The sequence below is a fragment of the Artemia franciscana genome, chromosome 4 (genome assembly GCF_032884065.1).
Source record: "Artemia franciscana chromosome 4, ASM3288406v1, whole genome shotgun sequence".
NCBI lineage: Eukaryota > Metazoa > Arthropoda > Branchiopoda > Anostraca > Artemiidae > Artemia > Artemia franciscana.
The window spans coordinates 40,238,045-40,265,686 of record NC_088866.1 but is presented as its reverse complement, the minus strand read 5'-3'; the positions used below and the strand labels follow the sequence as shown (position 1 = coordinate 40,265,686).

Genomic DNA, 27,642 nt, shown 5'->3' with positions numbered 1-27,642 from the left:
GGGTGTTTTTTAAAGAATCAGAGAGACTACGACATTATATTCTTAGAAATTCTGAAGTAAAGAAGCCCTGAAGGGTTTTATAGAATCAAAGAAAATAATAGTAACAAGTAAAGCCTGTGGCGTAGGTGTGCTATACACGTGCTTTATAGTATTGCGTCAAACCCAGGTGCGCGTAATAACGTCTTGTAGGGCTAATAGCTCCATTTGTACACCCCCTATCTTCCTGGTAAAATCCATAGAGGTGTTCACTACTAATAGCAAGGACTAGTGCCCTTTTAATAGTAAAAATTATTAGAGGCCAATAAGGCCCCCCCCCCGCTCACACACATATCCATAATTTACTAAACCCATCTTATTAAAATTTTGAGACAGCCATTTGGTCAGCGTAGTTGATAGGTCTGGAAATTATGTCTTTGAGGATGACCCCCCCCCCTAACAACCCTCAGCACAAGGGTTGTAAGTTATACCCTTAGGGCACATAAGGTTTTCATGGAAAGGGCGGTTGTCTAAACTTTAGAGTGGGCTCATTGGATTGGAAATCAGAAGTTCTAGTGCTGATCTGAAGAGTCAAAATTATCAATGGGGGAGGGGCTCATTGGATTAGAAATCAGAAGTTCTGGTGCTGTTCTTAAGAGTCAAAATAATCAGTCGGGGGTCATCGCCCCTCCACGTCTTATTTTCCCTGGACACATCCACTAGAAATTTGTAGATGGTCATTTGTTGTCATAGAAACTTCGAAAAGGCCTCATTTGATTGGAAACTGGAAGGGCTAGTGCCCTTTTTAGTAGTCAAAAGGGATTGGAGGGCAAAAAGCCCCCCACCCAAACGGTCATCATTTCTCCAAACACATCCAACGGAAATTTGGAGCTGTCAAAAGGTCTGGAAGTTATATCTTTAAGGATGACACCCCCCCAACAGCCCTCAGAGTAAGGGTTTTAAGTTATGCCGCATAATTATAAGGTTTTTGCTGAAAGGGTGGTTGTAATCACTTTGGACGGGGCTGATTGGATGGGAAATCAGAAGTTCCTGTGTCCTTTTTAACAGTTAAAGTGATCGAAGAATAGTCCCCCTCACGTCTTATTTTCCCCAAATGCATCCAATAGAAATTTTAAGATGGCCTTTTGTTCAAAATAGTTGACAAATCATATAACTAGGCCTCTGAGGTTGATAGAATCCCCCAAAGTGTGGTTATACTCCAGGGGCATATAAGGTTTTTATGGAAGGGGTGGTCGTGTGAACCTTAGAAGACTCATTTGATTGAAAATTTAAATATCTAGATCCTTTTAAGGGGTAAACAGTGATAGAGAGCAACTTCCTCCCACCCCCTCTCCCTGACATCTTTTTTTCCCGAAACAAATTCAGATGGAATTGTGAGATAGCCATTTAGTTGCTTAAAGTCCAAAATCATTTAACAGTGTCTATGGAGTGGACACAACCCCCTAGAGTCCAGGAGCAAGGGTTTTGAGCTATTCCCCGGAGCATATAGGATAAGGATGAGGAGGATAAAAGTATTAAGATGAAACTTTCAATGAATTCTTAGATAGATTTTGGACAAAGTTAAAACAAACTATTTGTACATAGGATGTCAAGAGGGCGTATTAGCAATATCTTCGGAATAATAATAATAAGTTTAGGATAATAAGTTGAAATTCTCATGAAATAATGAGGGGAATGTTCAACTGATCAAAAGGGAATGAGTGCTTACTTTTACTACAAAAATAAGATCGAAGAATTGTTCACTAATAAGCCAAAAAACTGGTATTCCTAGGTTAAAAAGCTATTTGGCAGGAGTCTTGACCAGCTTAATTTCAACTTACCAGAGCCCCCTGATATTACTGCAAATAGTCTAAATAAATTTCTCGCTTCCATTGTCCAGAGCCTTCCAGCATTGCCAATCCAATTATCAACAGGAGCCCCATCCCCTCTTTTCCCGACTGTTTCCCCGTCTGAGATTGAAAGAAGAATTGATAAACTAAGAAAGACAAGTGTTTGTCCTTTGGATATCCCATTTCCTCTTATTAGAGCCTTCGGTGATTTCCTGTCTAAGCCCTTGTCTGTCCTGTTTAACGAAATTACTAAGTCTGGGCAAATTCCAACAATTTGGAAACAGGGTTTTATTACCCCTTTGAAAAAGAAAAACGGAAAGCCTGGCTTTGATGGCGTTCGACCTATTACGCTTACTCCTATTTTTTCAAAATTGTATGAAGGATTCCTTGCGGATTTGCTAAAGGAAAAAATCCTACCTCTTACTGACCTGAAACAATTTGGAAACCTAAAATCAACTTCCCACTACCTCGTTTCTTTTATTGACCACATCGGGAAAATCCTCGAAAACCTAATTCCTGGCTAAACTTAATTTCTATTGACCTTCAGAGAGCCTTTGACCTTGTTAACCACAATATTTTAATTGAGAAACTAGAAAGCGAGTTCAATATCGATCCCTTACTGGTAAAATTGGTTGCCTCCTTTTTAACAAATAGATCACAGGTGGTTAAATACCAGAAGCATTACTCAAATCCTCTCCCTATCTACAATGGCATACCCCAAGGAACTCTCCTAGGCCCCCTCCTTTTTTCAGTCATGGTTAACAGCCTTGCGAAGGAAGTTCCGGACCGTTGGAAATTTGTTGATGACCTAACGATTGTTGAAAGTTGCTTCAGAAATTTACTAAGTGACCCTATGAGTATTCTCAATGAAATTGGAAGTGAGGCTTTGGACCTATATATGACTGTAAACCCCTCTAAGTCCATGATAATGCCGATTTGTTTCCTCAAATCCTCGCCCTGTTTTCTTAATCCTATCCCTCCTGAAATTTATGCATCCTCCGTTAAATTACTTGGAGTCACAATTTCTTCAAATTTAAAGTGGGGTATCCACGTTAAAGATATCATCCATAAAGCTAATGCGTCTATCGCCCTCCTTAAGCTCCTAAATAAATATAGCGTCCTCCCTTCTCACTCCTTAAAGTTGTACACGTCTTTTGTCCGTCCGCATCTTGAATATGCTTGTCCAGTTTGGCACCCTGGCATCTCCCGTGAAGAATCAGACAAAATTGAGTCAATCCAAAAAAGAGCCTTGCGAATAATTTTCAAAGAAGGCAAGGTGCCTTACGCTCTGCTCCTAAAAAAAGCTAGTTTGGAAACCCTTGAGCGAAGAAGGTCGTCGTTGTGCCTCCATTTTTCAAAAAATGCAACAACGAACCCTCGGACGGCAAGTATTTTCCCCAAACGTCACTCACCATCCAGATTACGACAGCCTCGAGCTGTTTCTGAGCCTATCCCAGTTTTGTCTCCCATTCGCTGCGTTACTTCCAGATATGAAAAAACCTTTGTCCCCTTCATCACAGAAAAAATAAATAAAATAGCCAACTAGTTTCTCCTCCCCCCTTCTTTTTTTTGTGAGGTGCTTTAGGTCGTTACACTAATTTGCTTGCCTCCCGCTGTTTTGGTTTAGTTTCCCTTTTAATTCATATGTGTTTTTCGTGTGTTTTATGCTTCGTTCTTTTTTTTGTGAGTTTTTGGACTTTTTTTTAGTGTCCTTTTAATTTGTAGATATATATGTTTTTTTCTTGTTCATTTCTGTGTTATTATACTTTTTTGTCCCCTTTCCTTTTTTTTCTGACTTATATATTTTTTTATTTATTTTTTTGACTCATAATTTGATTATTTATTATTATTAGCTTTGTGTTTTTTGCTTTGTTTGTTTTATTAGTCGACTCCAAAGTCCGAATTCGGCCCTTTGAGGGCTTGTGATAGTAATTTTTTTGAAATAATTATCTTATCTTACTTCGAATAATACTGTAACTAAGAGTACTGCTACTATTAATAACGCTAAGGGTATTGAGGGTATAAGGGTATTGAGACTTGAAACAAATATAAAATATTCCGTATATGAAGGGGTTGCCCCCTGTTAAATACTGTATTCTCCAAGCTAAGGTTTTTAGCACTTAAAAAAACTTCCTGTTCTAATTAAACGACCCTTGTGTCTCAGGAGTGGGTCTTAAAAATTGGGACAAACAGTTAAACTTTAACGTAAAAAGCTAGATGTTGAGAAGGGGGCAACCCCTTCATATATAGAATAACTTCTGTTTGTTTTAAGTTCAAGCACGTCTAGCTAAATGGTTGGCGGGCTGGTTTGAGAATTCTGTGTCCATGGGGCAAGGATTCCATCCCAGGTGTAGCCAATTATGTGGCTTGGGACGGGGGTCAGTAGCGTGATTTTGTAAGCTCAGCCAGAGTCAACCCAGCTCTAAATGGGTACCTGGAGAAATCTGAGGAAGGTAAGCGGGAAGGGTGTGCGAAAGCACAGTGTGGGTGGCTCCCAGCCCCCCAATGCACTTCCTTGCTAAAGGGCCACGAAACGGAGATCAGCATCGCTGGTTTGGTCCTTAAGGGTCTAGTGCCGTCTTACTTACTCACTACTTTAAGTTCTACTATCGTTCTTTACTTTCAATTAAACATCAGTTACAGTTTAAGTTTTAATATTTACAAGGCATAGGAGACATTAGCCCTACACCAAGTATATATGATAACCTGATACTTCATTAGTGAGTAAACACTGAGTCTGGGTTCATTTTTTTTTTTAGAAATATTTTTGAGATTTCAAGACAGAATCATCCTTGTGACATTTTCTTTGTCTTGGTTGGGCCACAAAGATTGATTTTAGTCAAATATTTTAGTACTGACTGAAAAAAGGGGACGAATCAAATTTGATCAAAATTTTGTTATCCGTAAGCTACACATAAGACTAACTCAATTCTACAAATTAAAGTTTTCCAGGCATCTCTAACTATGTTCAACAGATATCTTAGCAGAGATACAGATAGAAGTTCTTCCAGTAAACAATCTGAATTCATCGGTCACGATCCATTTGGCCACTCATACGCTATTCAAATAAAGCCATACAGAAGAAGAAGAAGAAGTCGAAGTCGATCACCAAGCGCATCTAGGTCTGTTGAACACTCAAGGTTATACATGTATATGCTATCTTTATATACTATCTTTATATGTATGTATCTATGCATTTATTTTTAGTCGAAAACGGCTCCATATTTTTTCGGGAAAATTTGTATCCTATTGTATTCTGGACTAGGATGCTTAAAGAAAAAAAGGTAATTAAGAAAATATTTTTATATATTTTAACAACGGATTATAGCAAGTCAAAAACCTCAAAAAAGAAAACCAATAACTTGAAGCTCAGCAGACAATCTGTGTTAGAAATCAGACTTTCTTCAATGATCAGATATCTTTGAAAAGACCTAAGTAGGAAAAGACATTAAATTGTCTTTGGAGCATTAAATTCCTTAAAGAGCAAAAAAAAACGATTATTGTATAAATATTTGTATATATTCAAAAACCTTAAAAAAACTAAAAATTTGAAGCTTAGTAGACAGTCGGTATTAAAAATTGGACTTGCTTCAATAGTCAAATATCTTTGAAAACACCTAAATAGGAAAAGACATATAAATATGAAAAACATATCTAGAGGTAGACCCAAAAAACAAAAATTCACGAGGGTTATAAATGATAATTCGTTGGAAGAAAAATAAGTTTTTGTCCTACTACCTGAACAATTAACATATGTACAACCTGGACCATCATGTAAGACTAGACCAATAAGGGCGGCTCGAGCAAAGGGTATTGGCATTAAATTCACAATAGGTGAAAATCAACAACCTGGACTTTCAAATGACACAAGACCTAAAAAACAAAAATTTATAAGTGTTGCAAAAGATAATTCACTCCAAGAAAATTATTTTTCGTCCCACCGCCTGACAATTAACAAATCTTCCACCTAAACCATCATGTAAAACTAGACCAACAAGGGAGCTAAAGCAAAGGGTATTGGTGAATTGTCCAAAGTAAGGAAAACACAGAATGAAAAAGGAAGAAAAACGGGGTAGAAGATACGCGACAGCGAGAATTGGAACTGAAAATGATAGTGATGAGAATACATATGACGATTCTTTAGAACCTATTGAACTATCAATCGTGGGAAGACCAAGAGAACAGCCTGAAAGAATTAAATTCTTAATGAGTGAAATTCAAGAACCTGGACTATCAAATGAGACAAGAGCCAAAAAACGAAAGTTTACAAGTGCTATAAAAGATAATTTAAGAAAAAAATGTTTTTGTCCCACCACCTGAAAAATTACCAAATTTACAACCTGGATCATCACGTCAAACTAGACGAATAAGGGCAGCTGAATCAAAGGGTATAGGTAAATTGTCTGAGGTAATAAAAATCCAAAATGAAGAAGAAAGAAAAATGAGGTTAGAGGATCGGTGCTATGTTTTCATGATGACAAAAGACATACCAAGGCAAGAGTTAAACGTCCAATAACAAAAAAGCGTAATTTTACAAAGGCGTTTATTCTAGTTTAAGTCCGTTTAAAATGTTTAAGGGGTGGGTTGATGAAAATATAGCACAGATAAATTTGATGAGAAAACTAGTGAAAGTGAGAATTGCAACAGCTAAAGAAAAAAGCTTGGAATAAATGACAACGAGATTCACATTGAATTGTAAACGAAATTTTGAGCAGTGATCTGTGATTGGAAACTGGAAAAGACGCATTTTTTATCTATAACGTCTTAAGAAATTAAATAAGATGATGTATGAATCTAACCTGCTGAAGCAAAGGGCGTGGAAAAAACTTCTTGATGTAAAGATGAACAAAAATGGACAACGAAATCTGCGGTTGGAAAACAAGGAACAGCGATGAATGGCCGTAAAAATGATATATATATGTCAGGACTTTAAGAAACCTGATTTTTCACAGGGTGGCTGCCTCAAACCTGTGGTGACGTCGTGACAAAAAAAGGCTAAAATTGTCTGCGGTTAGAAGACAAGTGACAATCAGAATCCATGTGTAGAAGCCTGCCATGGCCTGGCTCTGGGGCCTGGCAGCGAAGCCGCTGGGCTCCCAGTACTATAGGCCTATATATATATATATATATATATATATATATATATATATATATATATATATATATATATATATATATATATATATATATATATATATATATATATATATATATATATATATATATATATATATATATATATATATATATATATATATATATATATATATATATATATAATATATATATATATATATATATATATATATATATATATATATATATATATATATATATATATACGTATATATATATATATATATATATATATATATATATATATATATATATATATATATATATATATATATATATATATATATATATATATATATATATATATATATATATATATATATACATATCGAAATCAACTCATTCCTTAGCGGGGACCATTAAAATAGAGTAAAACAAAATTCAAGCTTTCCGAGTCTTTGAAAGTTTCTCCCTAAACTACTGAAGTTAAGGTTAGTCCTATATTTCTTAGTAATGGGGACGCGTTGGTGAAAATCCCTGCCAAAATATATCTTTCCCGTTCTCCTTCTTTCTTTTCATTGGCTTCCTTTTTTTTTGCCTTGTTGGTTTTGGTCCTTTAAGGTTTTTATTTAGGTTTATTTATCAACTTCAGGGTTTCTAATTGGAAACTAATCGTATTGAATATATGTTTAAAAAGAGACAAATATCTTTCAACTAACTCATGCTCAATATTTAATATCAGTTCTGATTTATCACCTTTTTTTAATGGGAAATACATGAGACTAATCGAAAAAGAAAAGAAAAAGAAGATCAAGCTAGTTGCCCAGGAATCTCTTGGACAACGTCTGTACACTTCGAAATAACCATTACTATATGTAAGCACTGGTCAAAGTTTGTAACTTGTAGCCCCTCACATGGGGACTGTGGGGGAGTAAGTCGTCCCCATAGACATAGTTATAAGGTTTTTCGAATACGCTGAAGAAAATGGCTTTGGGAAAATAATTAGCGTGGGAATTGGGGAATTAGCGAGGGCACTAGAACTTTTCATTTCCGTTAGAATGAGGTCTCTCGCAAGATTCTAGGACCACGGGGTCGATACGATCACCTTTGGGAAAAAAAAAAAAAAACAAATAAACACGCATCTGTGATCTGCCTTCTGGAAAAAATACAAAATTCCACATTTTTGTAGATAGGAGCTTGAAACTTTTACAATAGGGTTCTCTGATACGCTGAATCTGATGGCGTGATTTTTGTTAAGATTCTATGACTTTTAGGGGTTGTAAGACTAAACTTGATGAAGCTTATATATTTAAAATCAGCATTAAAATGCAATTTTTTTATGTTGCTATTGGTATAAAAATTCCATTTTTTTTTAATTTTGGTTACTATTGAGCCGGGTCGCTCCTTACTACAGTTCGTTACCACGAACTGTTTGATTTACAAGGCAAAGAAATCTGGTGAATAAACTTTTTGAGAAAAGCAATGTCTGATTATTATGGAAACAAGTTGGAGGATAGTAAAAGTAATATGATGGAAACGTGGAATATTTTAAATGAGATCATGGGAGGTAAGGGAAAAGAAACTACGGCAGACATTAATTTGGATGGGCGTAATCTTGGTAATGCAACTGGAATTATGAATAAGTTTGCTATTTTTTTTTTTATATCAAATATCGGCTCCGAGTTGCAATCTAGTTTTAGCAGCAAATATAATGAAATGAACTGCAATATTACTAATGATGTCCGTGGTGAAACTTTAAATATGGAATTTCAGCCGTGTACGAGTGAAGAAGTGCGTAAAGTTGTGCATTCACTTAAGTTTAATGCTGCCGGTGTTGATGGTTTATCCCTTCGAGCTCTTAAAGTGATTTTAGGATAGATTCTTCCCTGTCTTGTTTTTATCATTGATTGTGTCGCGAGAGCAACACTTTGAGTTTGTCCCGTTTTTTTTTCCTATGCCGCCGATCTCGGCTTATTCCTGGAAACTGGTAAGGGTCTAACCTGTGCGGTTTTCACGGAAAGTGTGGACTTCAGGCCCGATTGATGACTATGGCATTACATTTTGGAAAGCTCCGCAGAACTATTACCTGGGGCCAAAAAGGATGGTTTTGCTTGTCCACGAGCCAGAGACTATGGTGTGCGAAGTGAAGTGGAGTTATATAGCCTAGGTCAGAGAGGGGTATCCGAAGTTGTGCAGCCAAGCTTTCGTTTCCTCAAACCTTGTTTCTGCTTTCGAGTGGAAAGCTCCAATCTAGCAGGCAAGCAGGCAGGCACCACTTTCAAATGGAAGATGGACTAAAATCTATAAGTGTTAAATATATGTGGCAGTTACCCGGCCCCAAATCCAATATATCTTCGTTCAGAGATAAATAGAAAAATTTACAGAAGCAAAAAAGCGGCATTTACCCACGGGTCCGAAAGTGCTGCCGTGATTTCGGCTGGGTTTTTCATTTGTTTTTTCGTACTTATGATTGAGGTAGAGAAATGTTATCAAATATACCTCTTAAACTTTAAAAGTTCTGTCATTGCTAAGGAAATTGGAGCTTATCCTTTGCTCCTTTCTGAGTGGTGACGGTAAAAAGTTGGCCCACGACAAAAAAATCATCTTTTGAACTAAGACAGATAGGATTTTTTTCGACGGCAATCGATATCTCTTGATGAGCTGATCAAAGTATATGTTATCCATTTTTTGGTACACAAATTCCTTCTTGAGATATACTAGTTTGAAAGTTTCAAGGGGTTGACAACTTCAGTAGTAGGGTACACACTGAAACCAAAAATAGGCCGATACCAATTGTGAGACAAGTAGAGGAATTGTAAGCAACAGTCGGCTGTTAATCCGAAATCATCTTCGGCAATAAGGGGTTTGCAACTTTGGTTAGTTGGTGTACCTATTATTTGTTTCCGGTGTACTTGATGGTAAGACCAATTTGGTTCCAGTGGTAAGACATGCAGGGGACTTGTAAGTAATAATCGTTTGTTAGGCTACAATCATCTTCAGTGAAGAGGGGTTTGTAACTTTTGCTAGTTGGTGTAGCCTACCCATACTCACTGTAACCTAGAATTAAGTGTTTACGCAACGGGTACAAACGATAACGTGAAACAATGAGGCAGTTTCGTAATAATTAATAGAGTTTCATCTATGGTATTTTGATCCTGAAAAGTTACGGATAGCTTTATAATACCAACTAGATTATATAAGATATTGTTCCAAGTCTTGATCCGTCACGATGTCTACGATTGAAAAGGATAAAGTTCAACTGGCTACAAAGTCAATTTAGTCCCTTCTTTTGGTATTATAGCTCGTGATGAGCTGACCAAAGTATATGTCATCCATTTTTACCAGTTTGAGAATTTCAAGGGGTTGACAACTTCAGTAGTAAGATACATACTGAAACCAAAAATAAGCCGATACCAATTGTGAGACATGTAGGGGACTTGTAATCAAAGGTCGGCTGTTAGCTCATAATCATCTTTGGCAATGAGGGGTTGGGAAATTTTGCTCTTTGGTGTACTTCTTATTCGTTTCCAGTGTGTTTGATGGTAAGACTGAGCTGGTTCCAGTGGTAAGACATTTAGGGAACTTGTAAGTATTAATTGTCTGTTAGGCTACAATCATCTTCAGTGAAGAAGGGTTCGTAACTTTTGCTAGTTGGCGTAGCCTACCCATACTGACTGTAACCTAGAATTAAGTGTTTACGCAATGGGTACAAACGATAACGTAAAACAACGATGCAGTTTCCTAATAATTAATAGAGTGTCATCTATGCTATTTTGATCCTGAAAAGTTACGGATAGCTCTATAATACCAACTAGATCATATAAGATACTGTTTCAAGTTTTTATCCGTCACGATGTCTACGATTGATAAGGATAAGGTTCAACTGGCTGCAAAGTCAATTTAGTCCCTTAGTTCGGTATTATCGATAGCTTGTGATGAGCTGATAAAAAATATGTCATAGTAGTTTCTTCATAATTAATAGTGTCATTTATGGTATTTTGATCCTGAAACGTTACAGATAGCTTTATAATACCAACTGGATTATATAAGATATTGTAATAAGCTTAAATACGTCACGATGTCTACGATTAAAAAGGATAAAGTTCAACTTGCTGCAAGGTCAACTTAGCCCCTTCTTTCGATATTCTTTTGCTATTGTTGTTTTTTCAACGCTGAGGAATAGCCTTTGATCATGTGATTACTGATTGCGTTCTTCTTTGAACATAACGTTTTAAAAGCTTGGATAGGCTGACATCTTCAGCGTTTAACCGATAATAAAGAAACAAATCAAAGTGTTGCTCTCGCAGCACTTTATTCGGCGAGCCGGACAAAGGTTGCCGCAACACTTCACGTTGCTCAGGCAACGTAGGTCTAATCTTTTTCTGGAAAAAGGGAAGTTTTTCGTTGCAGTTTAAGGTGGTTAAGGTCATTCCATTTCACAAAGGTGGTATAGTTATATAGTCAAAGTTATATAGTTAAAGTCAGATATAGTGAATTGGAGACCCATATTAATTCTACCCATCAATTCAAAGATACTGAAGAAAGTGGTACGTAAACGGCTCTATAATTTCCTTCAGATGAATAGGCTTTTGAGTCAGACACAATTTCCGTTTTTTAAGGGTCATTCCACGACGCACGCCTTACAACGCCTGGTTCAAAGTATTAACTGTGCATTAAACTCAGGAAACGTACTTATGTCTATTTTCCTTGACATTAGAAAATCGTTTGACACGGTTGACTACTGAGTATTGCTTTATCGAATGAGCAGTCTTGGAATAAATGGAGTTTGTCTAAGACGGTTTCAGAGCTATCTTTACGACAGGTCCCTTAAAGTCCTTTCAAATGATGTCTCTCATCGCCTTTTCGTGTGAAGTGTGGTGTACTTCCGGGTTATGTGCAGGGCCCTTTACTTTATCTAGTTTACGTTGACATGATGCGCTTTTATCTGCAGGATGCATGTACTACTTCTTTTGCGGCTGACACTGTGCTAACAGTATTTGCAAAATCAGTCGATGATTTAGTATTAAAAGCTAAGGATGCTCTCAAAAGATTTGAACTGTTTACATTTTTAAGTTTGCTGTGCATGAATGTAAAGAAAACGTTTCACTGACATTCTTTAGAGTAGGTGATTCTGTTGATGTAAGTAGTAAAGCCCTATTAGGTCGAAAACCTACTTTACAAGTTAAATCACTGCGGTACCTTGGCTTCCATATGGATTTTAATCTATCGTGGAAGCATCATAGCAACATTATTTCTGCCAAAATTGCACGTGGAGTTGGCATCCTGAGAAGACTGAAGCCTATTCTGCCGGAGCGTGCTCTTCGCGCGATACATTTTGCAATAGTCTACCCGTATATATCATACGGATGTTTAGTTTGAAGCAGCAGTTTTTATGTTGTAATTACAAGCGTGTGCAAATTCTACAAAATAAAGCAGCAAGAATAATTGGGAAGCATGTAAAAAATGTTAAAGACACCAGTGCATGCTTTAAGTCGCTAAGGCTACTCAGTGTTGGACAGATAAGGGACTATCAAACGGCAGTGTTTGTGTTTAATTATGTGCATAATCTAGTTCCGGAAACTTTTAATGAGTTTTACTGTTTTAGAAGTTCTGTTCACGAGCATGATACAAGAAGATGTGATGACTTGGTTGTGGATATTCAAAGTAGTTTAAGATCTGGTTTTACTTTGCAGTATCATGGTCCCTCTGTATGGAATTCACTTCTTGTGAGCGTTAGGGAGGCTGAGCACCTCCCACAGTTTAAAAAAAGATAAAAAAGTGTTTGTTGAAGAATTAGTTTTAATTTTTTTTTTTATTTTGGGGGGGATTGGAGTGGGCTATAGGACTGGAGGTAGGAGCAGGTTGAAGGGGTTGGGGTGATGAGAGTTTTATTTGGATGAGGGTTGTTACCCTGGAGGTGTTTGAGAGAAGATAATTGTTTTTTTCCTTTTTTTCCTTTCATTATTATTTAATTAGTATAGGATGCTTCTAGGAACATTTATGTTTTTTTTTTATTATTATTCTTAATTTAGGATGTCCTTTGGAACGTTGATGTAGTTAATCGCTATGTGTTAGCAAAATTTTAATTTTTCCCTAGCGTTTTTTGCCTAGTGATTTATATCTGTTACAGTTTATATTTTGGTTTATTATGTAAATAAAAGTTAAAGCTAAAGTTAAACACATTCATTTTTTTAGTAATCTCGGTTGTGATGATGATTATTTTTCTTTATTTTCTGATATTTTGAGAAATAAAAACACGTTTTTTCAGTAAAGTGCTAATTAGTTTTTGGTCCTTAGAATTCAGGGGGACCATCAGCCATGCTCCTATTATTTTCTGCTTGTATTGAGTTTGACTGAGTTATTTATTGGATAAAAAAGCAAGTTTTTCAACTGAAAGTAAAGAGTGAAATTAAAACTTAAAATGGACAGAAATTAATCCGAATATGAGAGAGGTTGTCCCTCCTCGACGCCTCACTCTTTACGCTAAAGTTTGAATGTTTCTCACAACCCTACTTTTTCAAGAACAAAAAATTTAGCGTAAAGAGCCAGGTGTCGAGGACGAGACAACTCCTTTCATATACGGAGTAATTTCTGTCCGTTTTAAGTTTTAATGTTGCTCCTTACTTTCTGTGGAAAAAAATTGTTTTTTATTTAATTTCTGAACGTTTTTGAATTAATGCATGGTTTGATTTTGAATCACCGTATGTGAATAATTAAACCGAAATTGTCATATTAATTTTTTTTTAGCTAGATGACTTTCTCATAGTTTTGATCGGATGATTTTGATAAAAAAGGGTTGGGGGAAGAGGCCTAGTTGTCCTCCAATTTTTGGTTATTTAAAAAGGCAAGTAGAACGTTTTATTTTTTACGAACAATTTTATTAGTGATAAATATACGTAACTTTCGAATTACCTTACATAGCGAACTTCTTTATTTGTATATTTTTATTACGTGTATGAGGGGGTTTGCCCCCTCGTCAATACCTCTTTCTTTACACTAAAGCTTGATTGTTGTCCCAGTTTCTTAAGAATGACCTCTGAATCACAAAGGCCGTTGAATAAATAATTGGAATTACTAAAAATACTTAAGCGTAATGAGCGAGATATTTGAGGAGGAGACAAGTCCCTATATATACGTAGAAATTTCTGTTCGTTTTAAGTTTTAATGCTGCTCCTTACTTCCAGTTGAAAAAACCTTTTTCTTATTTATTTTCTCATTTATGTTTGTCTAAATAATGCTAGAAAATCCTGTGCCCTCTTCATGGAAATTCTCTTCCCTCATGATAAATCCCTCTATGGAAAGATCCTCCCACGTAATCCCCACATAGAACAAAGAAAACTCCGCTGAAACTATATTTGTATGTACTAATCCATAGTGGGAAAGTGCCTAGTCTCTTTCTACCTAAGCTGCAAGTCAGTAGCTTTGCTTGAAATGGTATCGTATTGCATGCATAGTTTTGGAAGTTCCATCTGTTTTCTCGCACCGCTAGGGGGATTGAAATATTTTTATCCGATCCTCGAAAAGAAATATAGTTCTGGGTCTCCTTTCGTAGGCGTGTTGCCCGACAGATTCCACTAATAGTCCTTAGTAGTAACTGATGAATACTAACGTGAACTGAGTATGTTACTTTGTTTTTATTTTGCTTCTCATTTTAGTAAATTTTGTACTTACGTGTTATAGCGACCACACCTTACTCTTGATCTGTAATGAAACCGGTTTTCTGCGTCTTCTCGGAGATAATCAGCTCAGCCTGAGCCAGATGAATTATTATGCAGGCATATTTTTACTAAATATTTAATATATAGAGGTGGTTAGGCATTTAATATAATGCGTTCTATGTGGCCTGCTTTCCATTGTTCTCAGTTGTATTTTCCATAATTTTATTACTAAATTATTAAATTTTCATCATATCTTGGTATATCTCATTAAGATTAATTTCACTTTTTTGACGTGGTTGCTATAATACGTAAGTGCCAAGAATCGGTGTTTATAAGGGAAAAATGAGGAGAACGAGGAAAAATTAAACTGAAAGGTTAGCCATATGTAGGCTACATTTTGTTCGGTAAAAACAGAACTAAGCCCATGCAGCAAATCAAGAAAATTAGTGTTGTTCGGCACGAACAACACTAATGCTTTTGTTACCATAGTGCTTTTGTTACCATAGTTACTGAAGATTATGGTTCTTCCCAGAGTCAGACAATATTCATTTTCATTGAAAAGAGGGCAACTACTCTTTAGAGCTCTTTATCCTAGGTTTTATCTCTTGAATATTTTTTTTTGTTTCATTACACAAGTTAACTAGAATTTTTATATTTGACTTTGGAATCTTCAAATCATAAGAGTATTTTTTTTCTCGTGGAGAAGCACCCTTCACATATTTATGCATCTTTTACAGCTCTATTAACTACTAAATATAGATTATGTGTTAATGAATTCATTTATTTTATTATTGGGTTCTTCAGTACGAAATGTTAACTTGAAGTTTTTATTATTAATATTGCAGTTTTTGTAAGAAAAAAAAAATCATATTTACTTATGGCAGAACTTTCATTAATTTTTTATTTGTTCTTAAATTCCATCTAAGGTTCAATCGGAAGCCACAACCTTGTAATGGTCAATAGTAACCGAATATTTGAAGAACTTTCTCTTAGGAACTTTCAAGGTCAAGAAATTTTCGGTTTAATACTGCTTCAGGAATGTAAAATTTTATCATTTACAATAGATCACTAGTTTATTATTATGAGCCAAATCTTAAGAAATCCTGAATGGAAACCCGAAATCCTTCCAGCAAAAGGTCAAATTGAACTATATAACACGAATTGAAATTATCATCCTTGAAAATGCTAAACCTTCGATACAAATTTTAGTTCGACCGAGGAGAATCTTTTTTTTGTACAGATTCCTACTAATGTGTCCGTTTATTTGTTATTTTATCTTCTTCTTTTTCTCCAAGGGTCTCTGAAGCTACTAGGTGGCCCATCCTCGTCTTAGAAAGTTTAAGTGGTTACCGGCACTTTACTGAAAACAGCCCTTTTTCAAGAGACATGAAAATACTGTCTTTTCATATAAAAGATTCGTGGACACCCGCTATGCATCTGCTATTTTGTATTGTTTTCAACAAAGCGCAAGAAACAACTTGAATGTTACGAGTGATGTCTAATAGGGGTAAAAGGCCCTACTAGTTTAGGGTCATTCTTGCTTGTTGGTAGGGCTGGTGTAAGCACCCGGTGTGGGAAGGTGAACTTGGCTGAAAGCTTTTAACTTCTACACTGTTATGAACAATTCATTTGGTCTTTCTCAGTGTTTACGTTGGCATCTTCTTTTGGTAAAGATCTTGTGTGAATATCATGATACTCTCGTTATCTGTATAATAAGACTTGAATTGCATACTAAAACTGAATTTTCTCCCCGCATGTCTTTAAATGCCTTTTGTTTGTTTGGATAGGCCAAATATCTTTTGAAACTCTATTCTACTGAGAATTTCCTAATTTGGAAAAAAAAAATTGCAGCCCACACTTTGCTTAATTTTGCGAGGTCCCAGTTTCGTGACCTGAGAGCGAAATTGTCCTACTCCTCGAAAACTCCTTCGATAAAAACGCATATAAACTTTGTCACACTCGCTCTTGAATGCTTCACAGTCCAGTTAACAAAATTGTATCAGCTTCTTTTTTGTTTTGCCATTAATGGTAGCGAAAATAAACAAGTAGGATAGGATATTTTCGTTGCTTACGCTTCTTAAATTTTGGCTTCTTGCTGAATCAGATTATTTTGTGCTCAGGTCGTGTCTTGGATACCTTTTTGTCACTGATTTTAAGTACTCCAGTCTCATGTTGTAAAAAAAGGTATTCTTGTGCCGTATCTTGGTATTGGCGTGTGTTTTTATTGAGATAGATTAGTCACTGTATAGGTTTGATTTAAAAAAAAGATTTAAAGTTTTGAAAGTAGTAAAAAAAAAAATTCTAAAGTAAGAATAACAAAGCTCAGACTGAATAAATGCATTCTAAGTGGTAAAATGTGCAACCAGGGCTATATGAGGGAAGACCATATTGGCCTAAAAATAAATCTTTTCGAACATATCTAAAAGTAAAGCAAAATACTTCGAAATAGTGATCGTACTTCATTTTTTATGAGTCTTACGCAAGTCTTGGTTACTTTTTTAAATTTTATTTTGGTATTTGCTTAATTCCTGTTAACAATTTTTATAGGCAAAGGGCCAATTCTGCTCGTACCAAAAGACCAGAAAGCTTAGCACTGGAAGATGGAGATTTGGATTTGTTTGAGAGCCGAGTGGGCTTAGACACAGAAATGAGGAGATCCTTAAGGTAAGCCATCCTAAAATGAGACTTATTGAGAACTCTGGTCAGAAGAAAAGCAAATAAAGCTATTAAAATTGTAAATTTGGTGTAGCCCCCAGATACAAACGAATTCAAATAAAGTTGATTACGTTCACCTTTTTTTCTTTAAAGGAACGGCCAAGTATATAAAATTGAAACTTCCAGTGTATATTGAGCTAAATCTAGAGAAACTATATGCTTTCTGGTTTTTAAAATAGTCTTAGGAACGTCAATTAGTATCAAGTCGAAACCTCAAAAGCAGTAGTGCAGCCAACATAGATACGGAAAAAACACATTATTTGGGCACTAAAGCTACAGACTATATCCAATTTAAGTCATTAACCTACTTACAGAAAGGTATACAGCGCTTACAACGTTTGCATAATATTCCTGTCTGAGCATGATTAGACACTTTTCGATCTTCATTGAATAAAAGCAATGTCCAGTTATTATAATAGTTAATATTCAAGAGATGACAATTGCTTGACTAGATTTTTTGTCTTTTGATAATATTATTTAGTATTGGGGTATACAATCATAAAGTTGAAATTAATAAAGTTGTATATTTTGTAGGCAATGAAACGGCAGCCCTTGGTCATTCATGTCCCAACTTCAAAAACCCCTAATGCCCCTTCCCACAGCCCAAATTTTTGCCACCCTCCTTTTTTGTACTTATTTTTTTGAAGTTTAATTTTTTTAATTTTCTTTTAGTTAGAAAGACATACATACACTGTCATATTCCCCCACCCCCAGCACCAGACCAGGATATCCCTGTAGTACCTGTTGATGTTTAGGCAAAAATACATAAACAAAAGAGAACTTCAATATGCCCTCTTGACATTTCAATTGATTTAATAAAAGCATTTCCTGATAAGGAAATCAAAACCTTTATCAAATATGTTTAATACAATATCTAGAAGGGGTTCATTCCCTAAGTACTGGAAAAAAGGATATATTACACCCATACAGAAGAAAGGTGTTAGATTAGATTTCTATGGAGTTCGACCGATCACCTTAACACCAATATTCTCCAAAATGTATGAGAGTTTCGCAGCAGATTCGCTAAAAAACACGATCCTCGAACCTACTGATGAACAACAATGCGGAAACATGAAAGGTTTGTCAATGAAATAAATTACCTGACGAGCTAGATACCTGGCTGAGTCTCCTTTTAATTGATCTCCAAAAGACTTTTGATCTAGTTAGTCACAATGTGTTAATTGAAAAATTGCTGAATGAATTTAATGTCCCCTTTTTTCTAGTCAATATTATTGCATCTTTTCTGTCAAATAGGAGTCAAGTTGTTAAGTATAAAAATGTTCATTCTGATTCACTCCCGATTCAGTTCCGCTGGGTACGCTTTTAGGTCCTTTACTAATTTTGGTAATGATTAACAATCTTGCTAATGAGTCAGCCAATCGGTGGAAGTTTGTGGATGACATGTCATTGCTCGAAAAGTGCAGAAGAAATATTAAGAGCAGTGCAATGGGAATTCTCGAAGACTTCGCAAGTGAAGCAACCCAGTCAAAAATGAAAGTGAACTCCCATAAATCTCATATTATGACATTTAATTTTCTTAAATCAAAGCCATCATTTATAACCCCAATACCTAATGAAATAATTGTAACAAAAACTAAACTCTTAGGGGTCAGACTGAGATTTGAAATGGGATGCCCAAATTTGCTCTATTGCTAAACAGGCTAGTACATCTCTGTCTCTCCTTAAGGTATTTGCTTAATTTTCGTGCCCAAAAGCATATATCCTCCGCCCTTATACATTTTTTGTCCGTCCACAGCTTGAGCATGCTTGCCCGGTGTGACATTTCGGTCTTACGGCGGATCAGTCCGATAGACTAGAAATTTTCCAGAAGAGAGCCCTGAGAATTATTTACGGTCACGGCAAAATGCCTTACATTCTCCTTCTCAAGGAATTCCACCTTCCTACCTTGGCAGCCCGACGTGTTACTCTTTGTACCAATTTCGAAAATACTCTGTGTTGTAACCCACAAATTCAATGTATACTCTCAGCCCATTATTGCCCTCCAAAGCCCCGTTTACCTCGATCAAAAGCACAGAAAATCCCACTTTTAAATCCTGTTAATGCAAGAACTGAGCACTACAGAAAGAGCTTTGTGCCAGCGTTTGTTGAAATCATAAATAAATAAAATTTGTAATGCATCATGTTAATGTGTAATTCAAATTGTTAATATATTGGTTTTGTTGTTTCATTTTTATCTGATAGGCCAGTTGAATTCAGCGGTGTATGTTTTTTTTATAGTGTACTTAGGTTTTTACTCATGTCCCCACTTTTTTTTTCATTTTATTCATTGTACTCATTGTATTTGACAGGCCAGTTTGATTGACAGGCCATCGCTGTAGGCAGTGTCTTAATATTTCACTTGTGTGCTTATGTAGGCTTGCTGACTAAAGGCAACAAGTTCGGTAGTTTTATGTAGTGGGAGTTTTCTAGATAATAAAGTACTTCTATTCTATTCCTTTACTCTTTTTTATTCATTTTACTTATGTTACTTGCTTTTTACTTATGTACTTATGTTTGTGTACTTATGTACTCATTTTTATTCATTCTATCTATTGTTCTCATTTTTATTTGACAAGCCAATTGGGCTCATTACTGTAGGCTATGTTAATGTATTGTACTTATGTGCTTATGTTTTTTTGTTTTTTTTTTTTTTATATACAATGTAGGTTAGCTGACAGAAAGTAACAAGTTCGGCAGTTTTCTATGATTTAATTTCTGAACGTTTTTTAATTAATGCATGCTTTAATTTTGGCTCACAGCACATGAATAATTAAAACGAAACTTACATATTATTTGTTTTTTGGATAAATGGCTTTCTCATTGTTTTGATCGGACGATTTTGATTAAAAAAGGGGTGGGCGAGGAGGTTGCCCTCCAATTTTCGGTTACTTAAAAAAGCAACTAGATTTTTTATTTTTTACGAGTGTTTTTCTTAGTAATAAACATATGTACCTTACGGATTAACTTACGTAACGAGCTTCTATATTTGTTTATTTTTATTACGTATGTGAGGGGGTTCGCCCCCTCGTCAATACCTCGTTCTTTACTCTAAAGCTCGGATTTTGTCCAAGATCTTTAAGAATGACCCCTGAATCACAAAGGCCTTAGAATAAATAGTTGAAATTACTAAAAATACTTTAGCGTAAAGACCAAGGTATTGTGGAGGAGACGAACCCCCTTATATACGTAATATTTTATGTTCGTTATAAGTTTTAATGCTGCTCATTACTTCCAGTTGAAAAAAAAATATTTATTTTCTCATTATTTTTTTAAATAATGCTAGAAAATCCTGCACCCCCTTCATGGAAATTCTCTTCCCTCATTAAAAATTTCTCCACGGTAAGATCCTCCCACGTAAACTCTTCCCCGCGACCCTCTTCCACCCCAACGAGAAAAAAGTCCCCTGAAAAGTCTGTATACTTCATAATTAATAATTACTATACTTAATGGTCAAAGCTTGTAACTTGCAGCCCCTCCCTTGGGGATTGGGGGAGATTAAGTCATCCCCAAAAAGATAGTTATTAGGTTCTCGAAACAAGAAAATTGGCTATAACCATGATGTCCTGCATCGACAGCCTCTTTATTTTTCTTTTTTCTCTTCCTCAGATAGAGGGGCACTGGAAAATTTTAGAGAGCTGTTTAAAAGCTCATTTAAAGACAACTGATGCAGTTTTTCGAAAAACCTTTTGCAATTTAAAACAATAATTTTCAAATAAAATCTTTTTTTACGAAAAACTGGATTTTCTATAGCATTGTAGCAGCTCATGCTATAAACATCAGGGATTTTTCACATCGTCGTGCATATATAATTACTAGCTGTTGGGGGGGGGGGGGTGCGAAGCGCCCCCCCCCCAATACCTAGCTAGTGGGGGTGCTTCGCGCCCCCCAAGCCCCCCCCCGCGCGAAAGTCGTTACGCGCCATATTAGTTACGCGCCATTGTAGTTGTGTCCCTGTGTCCCACATTTGAATATATATATATATATATATATATATATATATATATATATATATATATATATATATATATATATATATATATATATATATATATATATATATATATATATATATATATATATATATATATATATATATATATATATATATATATATATATATATATATATATATATATATATATATATATATATATATATATATATATATATATATATATATATATATATATATATATATATATATATATATATATATATATATATATATATATATATATATATATATATATATATATATATATATATATATCTATATATATAAAAATAAGTTGTCTGTCTGTGGATGGATGGATGGATCAGGTGACGTCACCTGAAAAAACTGGATTAGGTGACGTCAAAACTGAAAAAACTAAAAAAAGGCAAAAACTACAAAAAAAACTAAAAACTAATAAAAAAAATAAAAAAGCTAAAAAACTAAAAAAAATTATAAAGGTAAAAACCAATAAAAAACTAAAAAAAAACTGAAAAAACTAAAAAAAGGCAAAAACTACAAAAAAAACTAAAAACTAATAAAAAAAGTAAAAAAGCTAAAAAACTAAAAAAACTAAAAAAACTAAAAAAAGGCAAAAAACTAAAAAAAATAAAAAATAAAAAAAAAACTAAAAAAAAGGAAAAAACTGAAAAATAAGCTAAAATAAAGGTAAAAACCAATAAAAAACTAAAAAAAAAAAGGAAAAAACTAATAAATGACGACACTCAAAGAGAAAGCGACCAGGACAAAAGGAATGTTCGATTAGCAATCAACAAAGCACCGGGACACAGGGAGTATAAATGACGACCAGGACATAAGTAAAAAAAAAAAAAACTATCTATATATATAAAAATAAGTTGTCTGTGGATCTGTGGATCGTGGATCAGGTGACGTCAAAACTGAAAAAACTAAAAAAAGGCAAAAACTACAAAAAAAACTAAAAACTAATAAAAAAAATAAAAAAGCTAAAAAACTAAAAAAACTAAAAAAAGGCAAAAACTACAAAAAAAACTAAAAACTAATAAAAAAGCTAAAAAACTAAAAAAACTAAAAAAAAGGCAAAAACTACAAAAAAACTAAAAACTAATAAAAAAATAAAAAAGCTAAAAAACTAAAAAAACTAAAAAAACTAAAAAAAGGTAAAAAACTAAAAAAACTAAAAACTAAAAAAAAACTAAAAAAGGTAAAAACTAAAAGAACTAAAAAAGAAAAAAATAAATGACGACACTCAAAGAGAAAGCGACCAGGACAAAAGGAATGTTCGATTAGCAATCAACAAAGCACCGGGACACAGGGAGTATAAATGACGACCAGGACACAAGTAAAAAAAAAATTAACAAAACTAAAAAGAAGGTAAAAACTACAAAAAAACTAAAAAGAAAAAAAAAACTAAAAACTAATAAAAAAACTAAAAAATCTAAAAATCTAAATAAACTAAAAAAGAAAAAAAAAGGAAAAAAATAAAGGAGAAAAACAAAACTAAAAAACGAATGTATATACAGACCGGTACACCGGGATACAAATGACGACCGGGACACAGGGAATATAAATAACGACCGGGACACAGGGACACAACTACAACGGGGACACCGGGGGAAACAGGGGGATATAAATGACGACCGGGACAAAAAAACTAAAAAGAAAAAAAAACTAAAAACTAATAAAAAAAACTAAAAAATCTAAAAATCTAAATAAGCTAAAAAAGAAAAAAAAAGGAAAAAAATAAAGGAGAAAAACAAAACTAAAAAACGAATGTATATACAGACCGGGACACCGGGATACAAATGACGACCGGGACCCGGGACACAGGGAATATAAATGACGACCGGGACACAGGGACACAACTACAACGGGGACACCGGGGGAAACAGGGGGATGTAAATGACGACCGGGACACCGGGACAGGGAATGGTCGATTAGCAATCACCATCAACAAAGCTCAAGGGCAATCATTAGAATCATGAGGTATAGATCTGAATACAGATTGTTTTCCCATGGACCATTATATGTTGCATGTTCAAGAGTCGGTAAACCTGACAATCTATTTATATGCAAAGACAATGGGACAGCAAAGAATGTTGTATATTCGCAAGTTTTACGTAGTTAAAACCATATATATATATCTATCTATATTCACAGGTGGGACATAGGGACACAACTACAATGGCGCGTAACTATTATGGCGCGTAACGACTTACGCGCGCGGGGGGGCTTGGGGGGGGCGCGAAGCGCCCCCACCAACTAGGTGTTGGGGTGGCGCGAAGCGCCACCCCAACAGCTAGTATAGATATATGTGTGTGTGTTTTTAACTACATAAAACTTGCGAATATACAACATTCTTCGCTGTCCCATTGTCTGTGCATATAAATAGATTGTCAGGTTTACCGACTCTTGAGCATGCAACATATAGTTGTCCATAGGAAAAACAATCTGTATTCAGATCCATACCTCATTATTCTAATGATTGCCCTTGACCTTGTTGATGGTGATTGCTAATCGAACATCCCCTGTGTCCCCGTCGTCATTTATATATCCCCCTTGTGCCCCCGGGCGTGCTCGTTGTAGTTGTGTCCCTGTGTCCTGGTCGTCATTTATATTCCCTGTGTCCCGGTCGTCATTTGTGTCCCGGTTTCCCAATCTCTAATTTCTCTTTGAGTGTCCCGGTCGTCATTTATATTTTCTGGTCCCGGTGTCCCGGTTGTGATTTGTGTCCCGGTCTGTAATTTCTCTTTGAGTCGTCATTTATATTCCCTGTGTCCCGGTCGTCATTTGTGTCCCGGTTGTCCATGGGAAAAACAATCTGTATTCAGATCTATACCTCATTGTTCTAATGATTGCCCTTGAGCTTTGTTGATGGTGATTACTAATCAAACATTCCCTGTGTCCCGGTCGGCATTTATATATCCCCACTGTGCCCCCGGCATCCCTGTTGTAGTTGTGTCCCTGTGTCCCGGTCGTCATTTATATTCCCTGTGTCCCGGTCGTTATTTGTGTCCTGGTGTCCCAGTCTGTAATTTCTCTTTGAGTGTCCTGGTCGTCATTTATATTCCCTGTGTCCCGATCGTCATTTGTGTCCCGGTGTCCCGGTCTGTAATTTCGTCAGTCGACAAACATTACGTGAGTCGACAACTTCATGATGGCATAATGCCCAATCCTTGTAATGACGTCAGTCGACAAACGTGCATAACGTCAGTCAACACACAACACACAAACGACTTATTTTTACATATATAGATTTCTGATACAAAAAAATGTGATAGCCTATAACTCGTGAAAATTGTGTCAGATTCAAAACAATCTGTATTCAGATCCATACCTCATTATTCTAATGATTGCCCTTGACCTTGTTGATGGTGATTGCTAATCGAACATCCCCTGTGTCCCCGTCGTCATTTATATATCCCCCCTGTGCCCCCGGGCGTGCTCGTTGTAGTTGTGTCCCTGTGTCCTGGTCGTCATTTATATTCCCTGTGTCCCGGTCGTCATTTGTGTCCCGGTGTCCCAATCTCTAATTTCTCTTTGAGTGTCCCGGTCGTCATTTATATTCCCTGGTCCCGGTGTCTCGGTTGTGATTTGTGTCCCGGTCTGTAATTTCTCTTTCAGTCGTCATTTATATTCCCTGTGTCCCGGTCGTCATTTGTGTCCCGGTTGTCCATGGGAAAAACAATCTGTATTCAGATCTATACCTCATTGTTCTAATGATTGCCCTTGAGCTTTGTTGATGGTGATTACTAATCAAACATTCCCTGTGTCCCGGTCGGCATTTATATATCACCACTGTGCCCCCGGCATCCCTGTTGTAGTTGTGTCCCTGTGTCCCGGTCGTCATTTATATTCCCTGTGTCCCGGTCGTTATTTGTGTCCTGGTGTCCCAGTCTGTAATTTCTCTTTGAGTGTCCTGGTCGTCATTTATATTCCCTGTGTCCCGATCGTCATTTGTGTCCCGGTGTCCCGGTCTGTAATTTCGTCAGTCGATAAACATTACGTGAGTCGACAACTTCATGATGGCATAATGCCCAATCCTTGTAATGACGTCAGTCGACAAACGTGCATAACGTCAGTCAACACACAACACACAAACGACTTATTTTTACATATATAGATTTCTGATACAAAAAAATGTGATAGCCTATAACTCGTGAAAATTGTGTCAGATTCAAAACAAGAAGTACAATATTAGAATCGCCTTATATTCTATTAGAAGTTACCGTTCCTTGGTTTGAATGACGAGTAAAATCTATTGGCCTGAAAAACAAGTTAAGATGCTTGAACTATGATATTCTGCATCGACAGCATCTATGTCTTTTTTTGTACATAAAAAAACGAACTTTAGTCCATAGTAATTTAAATAAATATCAGAACTTTGGAAGCAGGCAACAAAATAAAACAGAAGATGGACAACTACGATCATTCCGAGCAGATAGAGCAAAGGTCATTGAAAAATTGTCTGAAATAAATGAAAATTCAAAATGAAATAAGAGAGAATAATGTGCTTCAAAAATGGTCAACACCAAGGATAATATAAAGGATCAATACACTATTATAGTAAAAAACGTTACACAGGACAAAAGTTTGGTTCACTATAAATGGTTCGGGTTGCAGCGGTTGCTAGCAGCCTTGAAAATATAATCACGTCCCAAAGTAAAAAATAGAATAGTGCATAACTCCTAAAAATAGAATCAGAAAAAGAATATGTACACTATTAGAATTGTCCTGTCCGACAACCCTATATAGGAAACTTATAACTCCCTGGCTTGAATAATCAGGAAAATACATTTGCTTAAAAAAAAAGATAAGTTGCTTGACCTGCGATATTCTGCATCGACGGCATTTTTTTTCTCCGAGGCTAACAGGACACTGGAACATCATAGAAAGCTATTAAATGGCTCATTTTAAAGGAAATTGACGTATTTAAAAAATAACTTTCGTAATTAACATGAGTAATTTTAAAATTGCATAATTTCTTACGAAAAACTGTATTTTAATGTACAAGACTGATGAATGACGTCATAATCCTAGGTTGTAACCATAAATGACGTAAAACATAATGCGATATTATGATGTAGGCTATAATGACATCTGGGTTGCAGCGGAAGCTAGCAATCCGGGTTGCAGTGGTAGCTAGTGACCTAGCAAGAGACGATAACGTCCAATACTAAGATTTACAATTGCCCATAATTTCTAAAAAAAAAACACTTTCAGATCTCAGCAAGAAATACACTATTAGAACCGTTTTGTCGGAAAACCTTTACATAAAACTTACGGTCCCTTGCCTTGAATAAGGAGAAAAATCTATTGCCTTAGAAAACAAGAAAATTTGTTTGAACTTCGAAATTCTGCATCAAAGGCATTTATTTTTCCCGTTCTTCCTCTTCATCTAGTGGGGCACTGGAACATCCTAGAGAGCTGTATACTGGCACATTTTAAAGGAAATTGCTACATATAGTGGCTTTTCTAATATTTACATTTTTTTTAATAGAATGAATTTTTACAAAAAACTGCATTTTCATGTACAAGCTTGATTAATGACGTCATAAGCTTAGGTTGTAGCCGTATATAATGTAATAATTGAATGTAATTGAATATATTTATACACACTTATTTCCCGACAAGATCGATCTAGTTTATATCAGTTTACATAAAGGATCGGTATGGTTCGTTATAAATGGAGATTGTATAAGTTTCATTGGGTTCTTGGTTGTTGATATAGCTGAAACATGGTAGATAAAAACAGCTGCAAATAGTTACTAAAAGTTAAAATAGTAATATTGTATTCTGGAAAACATTTTCCGGGTTTGGTTATATCAAACAAAATGTAGTTTTCGACAATAACTGATATGCTATAGAATGAAAACTTGAATTGGCTTATTCGTACAATAATAATGGTTGCAGCTGTAGCTGCACCTAGTAAGTTTTAGTTACTTTTAGTCCATAGTAACTAAAAGTTAGGAAAGATGTTTTTTAAAAATCTGCCTATTGGGAAAAAATTGTTATCTGACAGTGATTCTGGAATGGTAATTATTTTTGCAATTAATGTTAAAAGTAAAAGTTTACAACAAAAATAAAATTATAGAGACTTTGAAAAACAGCCTGAAACCCCTCAAAAATTTAGTTGGATCAAGATGTAAATAGCAAATCAAATTATTAAGGATCTATTGAGTTGAATGTAACATTATGTTTGGGCATGACCCTCGCAAGTTGATTTTTATTTTATCTTATACTAAAAAACGCTTAAGCTTCAGATTAAAATATAGTTCAGATTCCTGAATCAGCTTAAATGGCGGTTTCCCCTTACTTGATATTTTTTCTCTCTAGCCATTTTTTTGCAACAAATTTTTACACATTTGGTAACTATGGAGTGTTTCACCTTTTAGGG

The 27,642-nt window shown here is 35.3% G+C and overlaps 1 protein-coding gene across 1 annotated transcript in view; it reads left to right on the top strand.

The window, feature by feature from the left end:
• LOC136026425 (slowpoke-binding protein-like) overlaps positions 1-27,642 on the top strand; it is a 248,277-nt gene that overhangs the window by 13,161 nt on the left and 207,474 nt on the right. The window contains exons 2-3 of the mRNA XM_065703005.1: positions 4,779-4,948; positions 17,108-17,224. Of these exons, the coding sequence (XP_065559077.1) occupies positions 4,791-4,948; positions 17,108-17,224 (275 nt within the window). The 5' untranslated portion in view covers positions 4,779-4,790. The remainder of the gene's footprint in view (positions 1-4,778; positions 4,949-17,107; positions 17,225-27,642) is intronic.